Genomic DNA, 16,804 nt, shown 5'->3' with positions numbered 1-16,804 from the left:
AAGATTACACAAACAGCAATATTATTTATTTAGAATCAACCAATTACCTAGTTTCTACAGCGAAACTCAGAGATAGCATTTTAAAAGAATGAATAGTGAAGTCATAGACAGGTATGACAGTCACAGGAAAAAATATCAGGTGACAGAATGAGAAAACCACAGGAAAAAAACTGAAAAGCAGAAACAGAACTTAAACACCTTACGGCTTAAATCTAAAGCCCTTAAAGTCCCAGATAGTCACAGAATTATAACACAATAAAAAATTTAATTTTCTTAATGATAATCTTAGACAAAAACAAAATTCAGTTATCTGTTTAGTATTTTTAGAGTTGGAACTCAGGTAAAATAAAAGCTTAAACCAATGACATATGAAATTAAAAAATTCAATTAACATATATAACATTACATATGATATATAACGTACATATATTTAATGTCAACATAAAATATATAATTCAATTAGTTGGATATTCCCATGTGACAATGTTACAGAACTATACATTTCAGTCATAATAAATGGTATCCCCAAAATTATGAAAAATCAGAAAAAAAACAAGGAATTATTATTTATCTATGTTTGACACACAATTTATAACTAGCAAGAAAGAACAAATGAAAAAATTAACATACTTACCAATATAGAATATAGGAATTTTGTGACAAAAACGACTTCGATGCAACCAACAGTTAAATTAACTTGCATGTCAACCACATTCATATCTGTGTATGTAGAACCAGCAGTTGCATCCATGTAAGAAATCATTTTGAAGCTGAAAACTTCTTTTCCAGTTATATAAACAGCCTGAATGACAGAAAATTCAACTATCAAAATCTGTTTTTGACATGATGTGTCTTCAGTATAAAAACAAAGCAATACATATATATATTTGGAAAATCTTCTGAGTAGTCAAGCCAAGTTCAAATAAGTCAACAATTTTAATTCCTTTATTAGAACCTACATTGCAGGTTTTTCAAATTGACAGTGGCAGCAGTCTTTGTAGGCCACACAATCAATTTAGTAGATCTGGCTAGACATACTTATTTTTTAATGGGGAGAAAGAATAATCATCAGAATATACATTTTCATTTAGTGTGTTTACTTGTGTACTGAGAACTGCCATGTAAATGTATTTTTTTTCACTATCAAAACTTTGAAAAACATTGCACCTCTCCAACTTAATGAAATGTACTTCTCTTAATTCAGGTACATGAACAGATTTTTCCTGATTTTTCAAAAGAGTCTATCACTATATATCTGTTCCTTATTAGTTTGTGAAGTTATCTCAATTGCAAACCAATAATTATCTACAGTGGATTAAAATCACAGGTTCTGCAATAGTATTTTAAAGTGACAGAACCAACAGCAGATGTGAAATGTCTTTAAAAAATTGGAAGATGGACAGAGCATGAACTCAGTTTACAGTTTTCTTGCCCCTCCTAATTGCTAGAAGCAAGGCAGAAGGATGAAGAGCCAAGCAAATGAATTCCGCCCATAGGACAAAAATACCCCCAGGAACCAAAGATATGAAGGACCTGTGAAGGCAAATGTGCAAAATGAGGCTGAAAAGAAATCTATAGTTCTGTTTTTGTCTAGGATGTAGAATGATGGAGAGAGGGTCATTCTAAACCTTAACCAGATAAATGACAAAATCATAACTTTTCTTAAAACAATTAGAAATCTGAGGCCATAAGCCAATCAAACAGCCTATAACCTAAGGGGAAAAAAGTACCTTCAAGAGAGAGCATAAGAACTGGCTAACCTGTGGCAATGGACAGGAAAAAGAGATCCCAGGTACCATATAAGCCAGGAAAGAAGAATTCAGCTAAAATGGTAAAGGTCAACTACAGACTAATGTGACATATATAATCCCTGGGAGACACAGACACAAGAGGAGTTCACACTCAGCTGCAAGCACTTCACTGGGAGCTTATAAAAGAGACGAGGCAGAGAGGAAGACCAGAGAAAGCTTTCCTTGCTACAATTCTGGGAGAGAAAAGTAGCCTCCACTGCAAAAACAATAAGGACAACAACAAAGTACCATCAGAATTATTTTCTTCTAAGAACTGAAGGAAAGGCAGTAACTTTGTTGTCCTCAGAGGACAAAGATACTATACTAGGGGCAAAGATAAAAGAAAACTCCTTTTACAGCTGGGGGAAGAAACCCCCTCGAGATCAGACTTTTATAGGTCACATTCTGCTGGAAGGATATTCTGTCCCACAGAGGAACTATCAAAGATATAAGTCAGATATCATGGAAAAGAGGGACAGAACCACCAGGAATGCCCTATATCTGAGACCTAGAGAAACCGTCCTAGCTAGGACTGAAACTAACTAGGCTACCCAAACTGACGAGGCTACCCAAAACACCTCCCTTACCCCGCCCATTCCAAATACTAACCACCAAGCTAGTCGAGCACTGAGTAAAAGCAATAGTAGACTCTAACATCAAGGAAAGAGCCAAGAGAACTTTCTAAGCTAAGGTACAGGAGTAGAGGGAAGGTCAAAGGCAGAGCATGGAGCAACATTCCAACAACAAAGCCCTAATCCCATGCACAAGATATAGCTGGAAGAATTTGAAACTAGTGCATTGAAAAGAATCATATTAAATAAGAAAACTCAAACTCAACTCGGCCTTCCACTAAATTGACTAAAGCCCCTACCCATGCCAATAGTCTAGCAGAAAAAAGAAGTATAGCTATTTTCAAACATAAATACTATTCGCTTCAGTCTCTATTATCCTACACATAATTCTGACATTCATTTCTTGCTTTTTGAGGTATCTCATAAAACTATGAGATACCTCAAAAAGCAAGAAAAAAATAACAAATGACAAAGCAATCAATAAAACCAGACTTGCCTACAACACAGATGTTGGAACTTTCAGCATGTGAATTTTAAATTACTATGTTTAATATGGTAAATGCTTCTAGTGAAAAAGATGAAAAATATGCATGAAAAGATGAATATCAGCAAGGAAAAGAAAAAATAATAAAGAGCTAAAGGGAAATATTAAAGTTAAAAAAATGGTAAGAGAAATGAAGAATATCCTCAATGAGTTCATCAGCAGATTCAACAGAGCCAAGGACAAAATCAGTGAACTTAAAAACATGTCAACAGAAATTATCCAAACTGAAACATGGGAAAAAGGATGGAAAAGTTGAGCAGAGAATCTCTGTTCAACGTTGTGGGACAATATCTAACAAATCTAATAAGAACTTTCAGAATCCAACAGGAGCAAGAATAAGGAAGAGATGGAGGAAGAGGTGGATGAAGGAGAGAAGGAGAGAGGGAAACAGAGGCAGAAGAACTATTTGAAAAAATAGTGAAAAATAATAAAAGGCATATCCAAGAAGCTCAGAAAACCCCAAACAGGATAAATATCAAAATATACTGACATACACCTAGACACACCACATATAGATCCTGAAGATAGTCAGAAAAAAAATGAGAAATTATGTACAAAGGAATAAAGATATATACCAGACTTCTCATCAAAACCACATGTAACAGAGAATGAATCACATCTTTAACAGTTTGAAATGGGGGAAGAAAAGCCCTATTAACCAAGAATTCTATGACTGAATATTTATTGATTATTTACCCCAGGAGTAGAGGGACTTCACATCTTTTGTTGACTACGATATCCCAAATATTGTTAAATTTATTAATAAAAAAACTAGAATATCTTCCACGAGTCATATATGAGTGACCCTGTGACTATCAATCCTCAAGTCCAACAGAAGAAAAAAAATTGCTTAAGGCAAAAAGGCTGTAGCCGAAGAGACACTGGGTGCAGATGAGAGGTAAATGAAATACCATAATGAAAAAAATAAGGGTATTTTAAGTCAAAATCTGTAAATTAAAAGAAGAGATCTCCACATTCCTTAACCAACTAGCTCACAGAATCCAGACTGTCATGCCTATACTTACAGTACTTTTCTCAAGAAAATGGACTGACCTAAGGTGGCGGGGGTGGGAAGGTAGGGGATACTTTAGATAATCTCAGTTTTCGAAATCTTAACATTGCCTGATCATCTACTGTGAATGTCTACCCATCCAAAGTTCTGCCCACACTAAGCTTCCAATCAACTCTGAATAGACAAAATGACCAAGTCCTTCTAGAGAAAAGAAAGTGAAATTGCCATCAAAATCACCATCAGCAATTTGAATGAACTCTAGGCCAGAAGACATGGTATAACATGTTTAAAATCATCTAGGAAAGAAAATACACACCAACGATTCAAAATCCAGCCAAATTGCCCTTTAAATATTAAATGTGATACAATATATAAACACTCAGGGAGTATCGTTCCTATGATTATGAGCCATGCCCAAAGAATCTACTGGGGAATGAACTTTTAAGGAGCCAAAATGATTACAAATGACCAATGAAAACTTCCATTTAATAAATGAAGAGACATGTTTGACTCGGAATCTCATTTTGCAATCTTTAATGAAATAATACCTTTTAACATTACAAGAGGAAAGCCTGACACTAGGGCATCCTTTGGAAATATACAACACAAACTATGAAGTATTTTTGCTCCACCCCCAAAACCCTGAATCTCATTATGTCTTGAGATTTAACTCACCAGAGTAAAATGTTAAATATCACAATGGCATAATCAGCAAAAGCCAGGCTGTGGAAAATTCTACAAAACAAATAGGAGAGCCACAAATGGCCAGGGAGAGAGAGACAGAAACTTACAGATTAAAATAGATTAAGAGACACAGTAATCAAATGCACTGTGTGGACCTCTTTTGGAACCTGCTCCAAACGAACTGAAAGAAATGAGACAATCAAGGAAATATGAACACTAACTGGATGTATGATGACATTAGGAAATCGCTGCTTCACAACGTAAATATATATATGCCTTATTGTTAAAATGTACAGCCAAAACTTAATAGATTTTATTAACCAATGTCACCATAAATAATTAATTAATTAATTAATTAAAAATCTCTGCTTATTTTGTAAAGGCAAGATACCAATGGGATATTTTTGGTGGACCTTGAACAAAGATTTTAGAATCAACTTTAGATGTAAACACAGAAGGCAAAGAACAGCCAAGACTTTAATGAAAAGGACAGACAAGGTGGAAGATGAATTAAAAAGCTTAAAAATTAAGCTCAATAATTCAGTTTGGAACTGAAAGGCAATACAAAATGGTTGTGAAGAGCATAAACTTAAGAGCCAGAATGCCTGGTATTAGATAAAACTCTACTACCTATGTGACCTCAAAACATTAATTAACCTTTGTAATTTTATTAGCCGATGTCACCCTAATAAATTTAATCTAAAAAAAGAAGTTAACTTTTACATGCTTCAGTTTCTTTATCCATAAAACTGGAAAATGAATCCAATCTTAATGGGATTTGGGAAGATTAAATTTATAAAGCATTTAGAACAGTATTCAGCACCAAGTGAGAACTATATATTTACTTTTGATTCAAGGAAAAACAAACCAATGGAACAGAATAGAGAGCTCAGAAACAAATCTGTTCACAAATCTACATCTAATATTTAACAGATACAGTACTTTAGAAAAGTGAGAAAAGGATAGCTATTTCAATAAACAGTACTAAGAAATTCAGTGTGAAAAAAAAGAAATTGGACCCCAGCCTGAACCACATAAGAAGCCAATACCAAGTAAAAGATAAAAGACCTAAAAGTGAAAGGCAAAATTATATAATTTACGGAAGACCAAGTAGAGTAATATTTTTATGAATTCAAAGAATGGAATGGTTTAGAAAACACAAAATTCTCAAGTCAAAAACAGAAGAAATGATATATTCTATTTTTTTTAAAATTAAGAACTTTTGTTCATCAAAAGATACCATAATGAGAAAATAATAATCAATCTGAGAGTAACTATATGAAACAATCTGGGAGTAACTAGATGAAACTATATGAATCGAGGAATAATATACAGAATATTAAGTGATTCCTACAAGTCCATAAGGAAAAAGATAACATCCCTGCCCCTAAAATTGATAAATTAAGCAAAGGGTCAACAAACTACAGCTAGTAGGATTAAGCAAGAATGGTTTTCACACTTTTAAGTAGTTGAGAAATATCAAAGAAAGAATATTTTGTGACATCTAAATTATATGAAATTTATAGTTTATTAACCGATAAAATTTAAAAAATTTATGGAGTCACAGCCAAATCACTTATCTACATATTATGCATGGCTGCTTTCACACCGCAATAGCAGAGTAGAATAGTTGCAACAAAAACTGCATGATCCACAAAGGCTATAATATTTGCAATCTGGCTATTTATAGAAAAAGTTTGCTAACACCTAGTTAAGCTAACAAGTATTTTATAGAAAGCAAGCATAAATAGCCCATAAATATATGAAGAGATGTGCAATTTCATTAGTTAAGAAAAACACAAATTGAATTACACCATATTATATATTCCAGATCTTCAAAAATTTTGTTGGACAATTCCAAGCACTGACATTGAAGTGAAATACCAAATCTCTCCTCTACTGCTCCTGGGATACATATGCCACTAAAAAAAGAAGATGCTCTGGAAACACCTGCATGAGATATGTAAAAAAATATACCAGGAGACATGTAGGAGACTAGTTAGAGCAGCAATGTTCACAAGAAGCAAAAATAGTATAAACAATGCAAATGTCCATCAATAAAATAATGAATAAATAACCAGTGGTATGTATATTCATACAATGGAATACTGCAAACAATACAAATGAACTACATCTACAAGCCATCAACATGAATACATCTCAAAAATACAACCCTGAATTTGAAAAAAGCAAAGCTCAAACAAATACATAAAATGTGATATCCTTAAAAGGGGAGAGGTGCAAAATGAAACAATTAATTGTTTAAGGACTCATACAAAGCTGCTAAGATTTATTAAAAATACAACAATCAGGACATAGTTAACTCTGTGAGGAGAGAGAATGCAGTCAGTTTGGAGCATGTTGCTGACTTCTAAAGTTATGTTCTATTAGTTGGCTTGAGAGTTGGGTATAAAGGCCTTTGTTTTACCGTTGTACTTTAAATTACATCACATGCTTTTGTGTATATGCTATATTTAAAAATGTTTCCAAAGTACTATAAGCTGGGCAAAATATTGTTTAAGGATACAAATATACGCAGCTAACAACTATAATAAAGAGCAAGGAGGAAAAAGGCAAGGACATAAAATTTATATATTTTGTACTGTCTCAATTTTAATAAAAAAAAAAGTAATAATAGAAACAAAACCACATATGTGCAACAAAGTCCCCAAAAAATACACATTACCAAAACTGATTCAAGAAAATTTGATTAGACCTATATGCAGTGAAGAAATGGAATAATTAACTAAAAGTCTTTTCCCAAAGAAAACCTCAAAGCCAATTAGCTTCACTAGTAAATTCTATCAAACACTAAAGAAAGACACAATACCATTTCTACACAAACATTTCAGAAAATAGAGGAGAAAACACTTCCAAACTCATTTTCTGAAGGCAGTATTAGCCTGATACTAAAGCCAGAAAACTAGAGAATAGTTAGAAATACTTTAAGTACCTACCACCCAGAAATAACAAGCATTAATAATCGGATTTTTTAAACGTTTGCTTTTAAAACACTTTTCTATAAAGTAGATATTAAAAACTAATTTACAATGACATTTTATTTCATAAGAATGTCAGATCACCTAGAATCCTTTTCAGCTATGGCACATATAAGTAACAAAGTATCTGCACAATGGTACTAAGGTAAATGAAGGATGCTGCTCCAAGACAGAGTAAAATAGTCTGAGGACTCCAGGTGTCCCTTACCCTACTGCCCAGAAACCTGAGAAACTCAACATATTATTATATCTAAACCTATTTAGGGCACAGTAACTAGGAAGCTCTGATCTAGTGCAAAACATTTACATTTCTCTGGTCCCTTGACATGTGAGAAACTACAGAACAAGGTAGTTTGTTTAAAAATCACATACACTGGAATCAATGTCAAGGAACAAAGAGAGGGAAATAGGAGAGGGCAAGACAGAAGTGAGAAACTTTTCTTTTAGTAGCTCTTTTTAAGTTGGATGTTTGACCTTATAGATGCATTAAAAATAAATTACAGAGAAAATTACAGAGAAAAAGAGAGTAAGTGGTTTGAGTAATAATATCAGTTCCATTACTACTTATATGACTTTTAGTAGATGCATTTATTTATGTGAGCTTTACTTTCTAGATAGGACAAACGAAATAGACTATTTCTTCAATACTCTAATACTATAATTTTTAAAACAAAATAAATAGAAAGTAACCAAACCATAATTCTGAAAAATTTCTTGTTCCTTATTGCTATGAGCCATGTACCTTTGTTGTTTTGGAACTCTTGATATCTCACGATAGCAAGCCATAACAAGAAAATATAACGAATGAAGATTTTTAACATAAAAATCAGGTCATCACTGTATCTCATCACTATTATCGGCTAAGCCTGTTAACTATTTCCTTTCTTCCAGTCGCACTCCAAAGTCTGACTTCCTACCCTCAAGAACTTCACAGGCTTTTCTGATCCTATTACCTGATACTCTCTTCACTACTTTAAATATACTATCTTACCTAGATACTCTATTGTTCAAAAAGTACCTGTCCGACTATACAACAGTATGTAGTCTCCAAGAATCTTAACAAAATACCTTTCAACCACTAGCCATTGAGTACAAAGGATTCTTTTAACACTATAACAGCTACACTAGTAAGCATCCATGAAAATAAACTTAAAAAAAAAATCTCATGTATCAATCTGACTTCGGATCCTCTGCTGTCAAAATATGAATGACGCGGTTCACAGTATTTGAAGAAAAGTAAAAAAAGTGAAAAGGGCATTTACCAATCCCCCAACCCTCCACAGTCGATCCACTCCTCCACAATTATGTTCCCCAAAGTATTACTTATACTTTATACTTATCTCTTTTACAAGCTACTTAATCCTTATTCTACATATAAAGAAACAGAATCCGAGATTAAGTCACACAACTAATAAGGAGCAGAGCTCAGATAAGAACCCGATTATGCCTAACTCCAAAACTGAAGGACATAATAAGCCATGCTGTTAAAATCCAACAACTGTCTAATTTATACCTATGACTAATCTTAAAGGACAATAATATGTAATTATATACTATTAATTAACAGAAATAAATTCATACCTTTTTGTATACAGCTGTCACATCAGTATCCAAAACAATTATATTCCTTAGCTTTGCATTTATTTCAGTTACTAAAGGCCTCACAATCACCTCAGAATCAAGCCCTAAGGGAATAAAAAAACATTAAATGCCTTTTCTTTCATATAATAGTTCTGAATTTATTTTTCCTAAAATTTTATTACCTTCTATCTTAATTTCAGAAATGTTACGTTTCTGATCTTGAATAAAGATCTGTAAACATGATAATTCTGCTAAAATCTGCAAGGTAATAAGATCTTCATTCTTGGACCTTTTCGAAGCTGCCAAAAAAAAAATAATAATATTGTAAAATATAAGGAAAAACTTGTAGTAGTTACCTCACTACACTTATTAAGTAAATGAAATATCACAACAAAAAATAATAATAATAGAGGAAAACCTGATTTGCAATTCAACTGAAAACAGGCAAGATATTCTCTAATAAATTAGGAACTCTAAAAACAGTCAAATCTAATGAAGACAAAAAGGAAACAAATAGACAAAACAAAAAAATGGTGGCTAGATGAGGCTAACATTTGAAACTAGAACATTATAAAATCATGAATCTTTTGAGAATCAATGATTACTAGTAATACTTGTCATTATTTAACTAGCAACTTCTCACATCTCAAAAAGTACTCTAAAAAATATACTGATATTCAAATTTTGTTCATCCTATTTTCTGATCTAAAGTGATGATATTAAATACATGAATTTTAATCTAAATCAAATATTTCTATGGTATAATTACCAAACAAAAAGAATGATATGATAAATACAAGCCATATTTCCTTCAGCAGTAATCACTTTACTTTTATTTTCTAAAATTAACCTGGTATACAATGAATCTTTCTAGATTTTAATCTAGGTAATACAATTCTGGAAACAATAAGTCAATAAAGTAAGAGCCAAAATTTATTGATCTATTTGGTAAAAAAAAAAAAAAAAAAGAAGTTGAATTTTAAAGAAACATACCTATTTTTTTAATGACCTCTCCTTTGTCTTCAGTTTCCACAACGTGTACTGGGGCTGATTTTTCTTCCAGTTGTGGAATAATATTATTAAAGTAATTCATTGTATTTAGAAGTGCTTCAGTATGCAAATGAATATCCAAGGAGGAAAAATTTACCTAAAGAACAAAGTCGGTTTTAGTAATAGGTCAATAAATATTTATTTGCCTGTGCTGTATAAAGCGCTAGGCTTTGCAGTACAAAGGATATAATCTATAATATTCTGTTTTTATCCGTAAGGATCTTAGAGTTCTAGCTATAAAATAATTTTCATAATATATTTACTTAGAAATACAGTATCTAATTAAAAAACAAATTGTTATTCACTCATACCTTAAGCAGTTGTGCAACATTGTTATAGGTACTTTTCAAGTTGGGTACATTCTTTTCAGCCTATTCAAAGAAAAAAAAAACAAATATGTCAGAATGTCCTGAAAAGTCATACATATATACAATTATATGATGGTCCTAATAAGCATTTATAGAAATTTTCCGGCTAGCTATATATATAATTATCCAAACAAACAAATGCTTCGACAGAACAAAATAACTTGGTAAGCATAAGATTCTCTGGTGCATAGAAAGTATTCAATAAATGTTAAGTACTATCTCTCTTATCACTAAGGGTGGAAAATTATTATCAAGTGTGGAGAGCAATCATTCAGTTATCAACAGCTTTATAAGGTCCTCCCTAATTATTCTTATATATGAAAACAAAATTTATGACAGAAGTGTCCACCAACTATCTAAATTTTTAGATCTAGAACATTTTGTAATATTAAAGCTATTTAATGCATAAACAACAAACCTTAAAATAGCTATATCAATAATAGTAAAAATGGTCTTAAAAGTAATAAAATGCTCTTTCAGCATTATTCTTACCAAAAAGCAATTATTATAATAATGTGGCACTTACATAAAAATAGGTCAATGAAAACATGGAATAAATCATAAGTATATCAAAGTATAAAAATTTAATAAATGATAAATTGATATCATAAATCCACAGAAAAAAGATGACACCAGAAGTTATTTACACCAGAAAGATCAGGCAACCTCAGACAACAATAAGAAATCAAGTGAAAGCTTCATTTCACGTCAAATATCACAATAAATAGGATCAAGATTAAAGAGTTCGTTTCTCTTTGGTATCCTGATTGGGGACAAATCTTCGGGTTATCTCAGGCTTCTTATTTTGCTATATGAAGTATTCTCTTTAATAGAGGACGACAAAACAAAAAAATCTTAAAGTTTTAGGAGTTACAGAGATCACATTAGAATCAAGATTAAACTGAAAATTACTAAACTTATAAAACTTGATTATAACATTTCAGCTGTACATTCGCCATAGCAAGCAGATATAAATGGAACTGCTTACCTTCATATATTCTAGTGTCAACAGATCTTCCATTGTGTTATCCAGTGTTGTAATCAAATAGATTGGCTTCTTGTTTTCATCTAAAGATAATTTTTAAAATTATTTTTATAGGAAAACTAATTAAAAATAAGTATAGACAATATTAATAAATATAAAATTGGAAGGGAAAAAAAAGGATTTCCTATACCAGTTCTGAGCTTTGGATTCTATCTTACCCAGGTAAGGTCCACCTTCCTTTATTTTAAGCTCTAAAAATGTAATATCTCCTCACGATTTCTTTCTCCTCTCTTATGCCAAATGCTAAAAACCCATACCCTTAAAAAAAAAAAGTAGCAATCAGTTAAAGAAAAAACAGAATTATTGACAGGAATAATGGAATATATGAAGAGAATTTTGGCTCTTAGCCATTGAAATGGCTACAAAGAAAATTGTCGGACTCCCTGAAAATCTAAGTGTTGAGAAGACTAAGATTTCCTGTAAATTAATTTAGACTAAAATAAACCCGATTACCGTATAATCAGTCTCTACTAGTTATATTACTGCTTCTGCTCAAAACCTATGAAAATAGTGGGAAACTACTATAAAAGAGTATTTTATATAAAGCTCTTAAAACTATCATTACCAAATTACTTATGGCTGCTAGACATTAAAATCTAGATACTGGAAGAAAGGAATAAACCAGTCATACTACTCTTGAGGAAAAAAATACAACATATTCCACAGAACTGTCCAAATTTAAAAGCTTATTATCACTTAAGCCAACTTACTACTTCAGGTGCTACTCATATTTCAACCCTTAAGAAGTTCTCTACTTTGTTCACACATTCATTCATTAAACAACTATTTACTGATCATATACTTTGTGTAAGAAACTGCTATTCACTTCTTCCCCCTCTAAGAAAACAAAAGCAAAAATATTACAGAAATAGGTACAGTGATGATGATTGTATATCCTGTATTCTGTGTGCAAGGGTTTTCTTGTCCTTTAATCTTGGGACAGCAAATAAAAAATAAAATAAACATAAAAATTAAGAACTGGTATAATACTTCCAGATTACTAAAGAATGCTGTCAAGTTGGTTCACCCATCTTTCCAGTTATCAGAGCAAATGGTTTCTTGGTGTAAAAAGAATAAAATGCAGTATCTGCTATGTGTGATGGTTTTCTCAGCAAGAGATAACACAATTCACCACACCCAAATTCTCAAGCACCACAGAACAGGTATAGAGTATGAAACTAAAATGTATAAATCATATCCAATGACTGAGCTTTCAGGCCACAATACTTAATTTGCTTCCCAAAATACAAATATCACATTTAATCCAGGACTCAAAAGAAAAGTTTTCATGATACTAGTTAACTGACATCTTAGCCTAGGAATGAGTTTCCAGATAAAATAACTTTCTTAAATCCTTGAGATGTATACAAACATATTCAGTACCTTTCTCAATTCCCACAAATAGAAGTTAGGACTTAAATTTTTCACTTTTAGTTTAAAGTTCTGTAACCCTCTTATTTTCAGTATATCAATTTATTGAGGGGAAAAAATCCTAAATGAGTTCTAAGTATTTCACAAGATAGCTTCACTTTAAAATCTGAATAATTTATAAATATAAAGACAACCATTAAAAGAACACTGAATTCTAGCATGGCCAAAATATTTTTATACATATGTAAACAGAACACATTTATGTGATCTCAAAAAAAATAAAGTTAAAAGACCTGTAATTTCTAAAAAAAAAATTTAAACCCAATTCCACCAATAATCACTTTGAACATCCATGAATGATTAAAAAACAGATTGTCAGAGTAGACAAAAAAAACAAGATCCAACTATATTTTTTCTACAAGAAACCAATTTTATTTTTTTAATATGGTCAATTATATTTTTAGATATAGTTGGTATACAATATTTTCCTCCTTACATTAGTTTCAGGTGTCAAGATTTCATTCTTCTTACTGCTGTGTAATATTCCACTGTTTGTATGTATGCACATACACCACATATTCCTATTTATTCATCTATCGATGGACACCTAAGTTGCTTCTGTATTGTGGCTATTGTAAATAAGGCTATTGTAAATCGATAAACATGGGGGTGCAGTTCTCTCTTCAAATTAGTGTTTTCATTTTCTTTAGATAAGTACTCAGAAATGGAATTGGTATATCATATATTATATCATATCAAATTAAAAATATCTATTTTTAATTTTTTGAGAAACCTCTATATTATTTTCCAGAGTGGTGGCATCAATTTAAATTCTCATTAACAATACACAAGGGTTCCTTCCCTTTTCTCCACATTCTCACCTATTCTTATTTCTTGTCTTTATGGTAACAGCCATTCTAACATGTGTGAGGCAATATCTATCCCATTGTGGTTTCCCCTTTGCTAATGATTAGTGATATCGAGCATCTTTTCTTGTACCTGTTAGTCATATGTATGTCTTCTGTGGAAAAAATGTCTGGAGTATCCAGATCCTCCACTCGTTTTTTAATCTCATTGTTTGTTTTTTGCTATTGAGTTGTATGAGTCAATATATATTATATATTTTGGTTATTAATCCTTTATCAAATATATAAATAGCAAATATTTTTGTCTCATTCAGTAGGCTGCCTTTTCATTTAGAGATGATTTGTTGCAGTGGAGAAGCTTTTTAGTTTGTTGTAGTCTCACCTAGTTATTTTCTGTTTTGTTACTTTTTCTTTAGGAGTCAGAAAATCACCACCAAGACAAATGTCAAGAAACTACGGCCTATGTTTTCTTCTGGAAGTTTTATGATTTTAGGTCTTACATTCAAGTCTTCAGTCCATTTTGAGTTAATTTTTGCATATGGTGCAAGATAGTGCTCCAATTTCATTCTTTTGCAGCTGTTGGTCCAGTTTCTCAGCACCATTTATTGAAAAAATTATACTTTCTCCATTTCATTCTTGACTCTTTTGTCATAAGGCAATTGACCATAGATGCCTGGGTTTATTTCTGAGCTATCATGTTCCATTGATCTATAACTGTTTATACACCAGTATCATAATGTTTTGATTACTATGCCTTTATAACAGCTTTAGTCAGGAAGTGATGCCTCCAGTCTTGTTCTTCTTTTTCAAGATTGTTTTGGCTACTTTGGATCTTTTATTGTTCCATAAAAATTTAAGAATTGTTCTTTCTATTCCTATGAAAAATTCCACTAGAATTTTGATAGAGGCTGCCCTGAATATACAGAGTGCTTAAGGCTGTATGCACATTATAACAATATTAGTTATTCCAATCCATGACACAAACTATGGAATATCTATCTATTTGTGTCTTCTTCAATTTCCTTTTATCAACATCTTATTTGTTTTCGTGCACAACTCTTTCATCTCCTTGGTTAAATTCATTCCTAGGTATTTTGTTCTTTCTGATTCAACTATAAATGGGACTGTTTTCTTAATTTCTCTTTCCTGGTATTCTTTGTTAATGTACAGAAATGCAACAGATTTTTGTATACTGATTTTATATCCTGCAACTTTACTGAATTTGTTAGTTCTAAAATTTTTTTGGTGGAGACTTAGGGTTTTCTATATAATATTATGTCATCTGCAAATATTGACAGTTTTTTTTTTAAATGGGTCAATAAGAAATCAAAAAAGAAATAAAAAATTACCTTGAAACAAATAAAAATGGAAATAGAACATAGCAAAACTTATGGGATGCAGCAAAAAGCTTTAAGAGGGCAGATCACAGTAATAAACACATACTTCAAAGAACAAGATATATCTCAAATAAGCAACCTAACTTTACATCTCATGGAACCAAAAGAAGAACAAAGGAAACCCAACATTAGTAGAAATAACAAAGATCACAGCAGAAATAAATGAAGAGTAAAAGGACAATAGAAAAAAAAAACAACGATAAAACTAAGAGCTGGTTCTTTGAAAAGATAAAATTGACAAACCTCTACTAGACTCACCAAGGAAAAGATAACTTGAATAAATAAAATCAGAAATAAAAGAAAAGACATTATAACAGATACCACATAAATAGAAAGGATCATCAAACTACTGAGAATTATGTGCTACCAAAATGAACATCTAGAAGAAATGGATAAATTCCTAGAAGCATACAACCTCCAAGACTGAACCATCAAGAAAAAGAAAATCTGAGTAAACCAACATCTTACTAGTAAGAAGATTGAATCAGTAATCAAAAACCTCCTAACAAACAAAAGCCCAGGACCAGACGATTCCACTGGTGAATTCTACTAAGCATTAAAGATGAATTAATATTCAACACTTCTCAAACTCTTCTAAAAAACAGAAGAGGAGGAAATATTTCAAACTTATTTTAAGAGGCCAGGATTACCCTGACACTAAAACTATACAAGGACGCCACAAGAAAAGGAAATTGCAGGCAGTATAACTGATGAATACCAATGCAAAAAAACCTCAGTAAAATATTAGCAAAGTGAATTCGACAATACATTAAAAGGATCGTACAGTATGATCAGGTAGGATTCATTCCAAGGACGTAAAAATGTTTCAACATCCGCAAATCAATCAACGTGATCCACCGCATTAACAAAATGAAGAATAAAAATTATATGAACATTTCAACAGGTGCAGAAAAAGCATAACAAAATTCAATATACATTTATAGTAAAAACTCTCGACAAAGTGAGTATAAAGAAAACGTACCTCCACATAATAAATGTCATATATGACAAAGGCTACAGTTAACATCATACTCAACATTGAAAAGCTGAAAGTTTTTCCTCTAAGATTAGGAACAAAACAAGGATGCTGATTCTCACCACTTTTATTGAACACAATATTAGAAATCCTCACCAATGCAATTAGTAAAGACAAAAAAATAAAGGCATCCAAACTGGAAATGAATAGTTTATCTTGATCATTCTATCAACCATTCAAAATTATCTTTTAAGGAAAAACCAAAAATGTAAAGGAGGAGATATGAATAATACCCTCCTAAACGCCTAACACAGCAAGTGGAAATAATTTCTCAGGTATAATTTATCCTTTATGATTCTGGAACATAAAGTGTTTACAGTAGGCAAAATAACGCCACACTCTCCCCCGCCAAGCATCTCCATGATCTATCTAATCCCCCAAAACCTGAAAATGTCATTTCATATGACAAAATGGACTTCACAGAGGAAGTTAAGGATAACAGGAAATTATCCTGGATTGTCCAGATATGCCCAGACTAATCACCTTCAT

The 16,804-nt window shown here is 31.8% G+C and overlaps 1 protein-coding gene across 3 annotated transcripts in view; it reads right to left on the bottom strand.

The window, feature by feature from the left end:
• VPS13A (vacuolar protein sorting 13 homolog A) overlaps positions 1-16,804 on the bottom strand; it is a 179,043-nt gene that overhangs the window by 98,010 nt on the left and 64,229 nt on the right. For all 3 annotated transcript variants that reach the window (XM_039845293.1, XM_039845225.1, XM_039845143.1), the window contains exons 27-32: positions 11,589-11,668; positions 10,544-10,603; positions 10,176-10,329; positions 9,365-9,481; positions 9,183-9,286; positions 635-802 (exon numbers count right to left, since the gene is read on the bottom strand). In XM_039845293.1, coding sequence (XP_039701227.1) covers positions 635-802; positions 9,183-9,286; positions 9,365-9,481; positions 10,176-10,329; positions 10,544-10,603; positions 11,589-11,668 — 683 coding nt within the window. The remainder of the gene's footprint in view (positions 1-634; positions 803-9,182; positions 9,287-9,364; positions 9,482-10,175; positions 10,330-10,543; positions 10,604-11,588; positions 11,669-16,804) is intronic.

Source organism: Pteropus medius, unplaced genomic scaffold (assembly GCF_902729225.1).
Source record: "Pteropus medius unplaced genomic scaffold, Ma_sr-lr_union100, whole genome shotgun sequence".
Taxonomy (NCBI): domain Eukaryota; kingdom Metazoa; phylum Chordata; class Mammalia; order Chiroptera; family Pteropodidae; genus Pteropus; species Pteropus medius.
The sequence above is the reverse complement of the archived record's forward strand: the minus strand, read 5'-3'. Positions and strand labels throughout refer to the sequence as shown.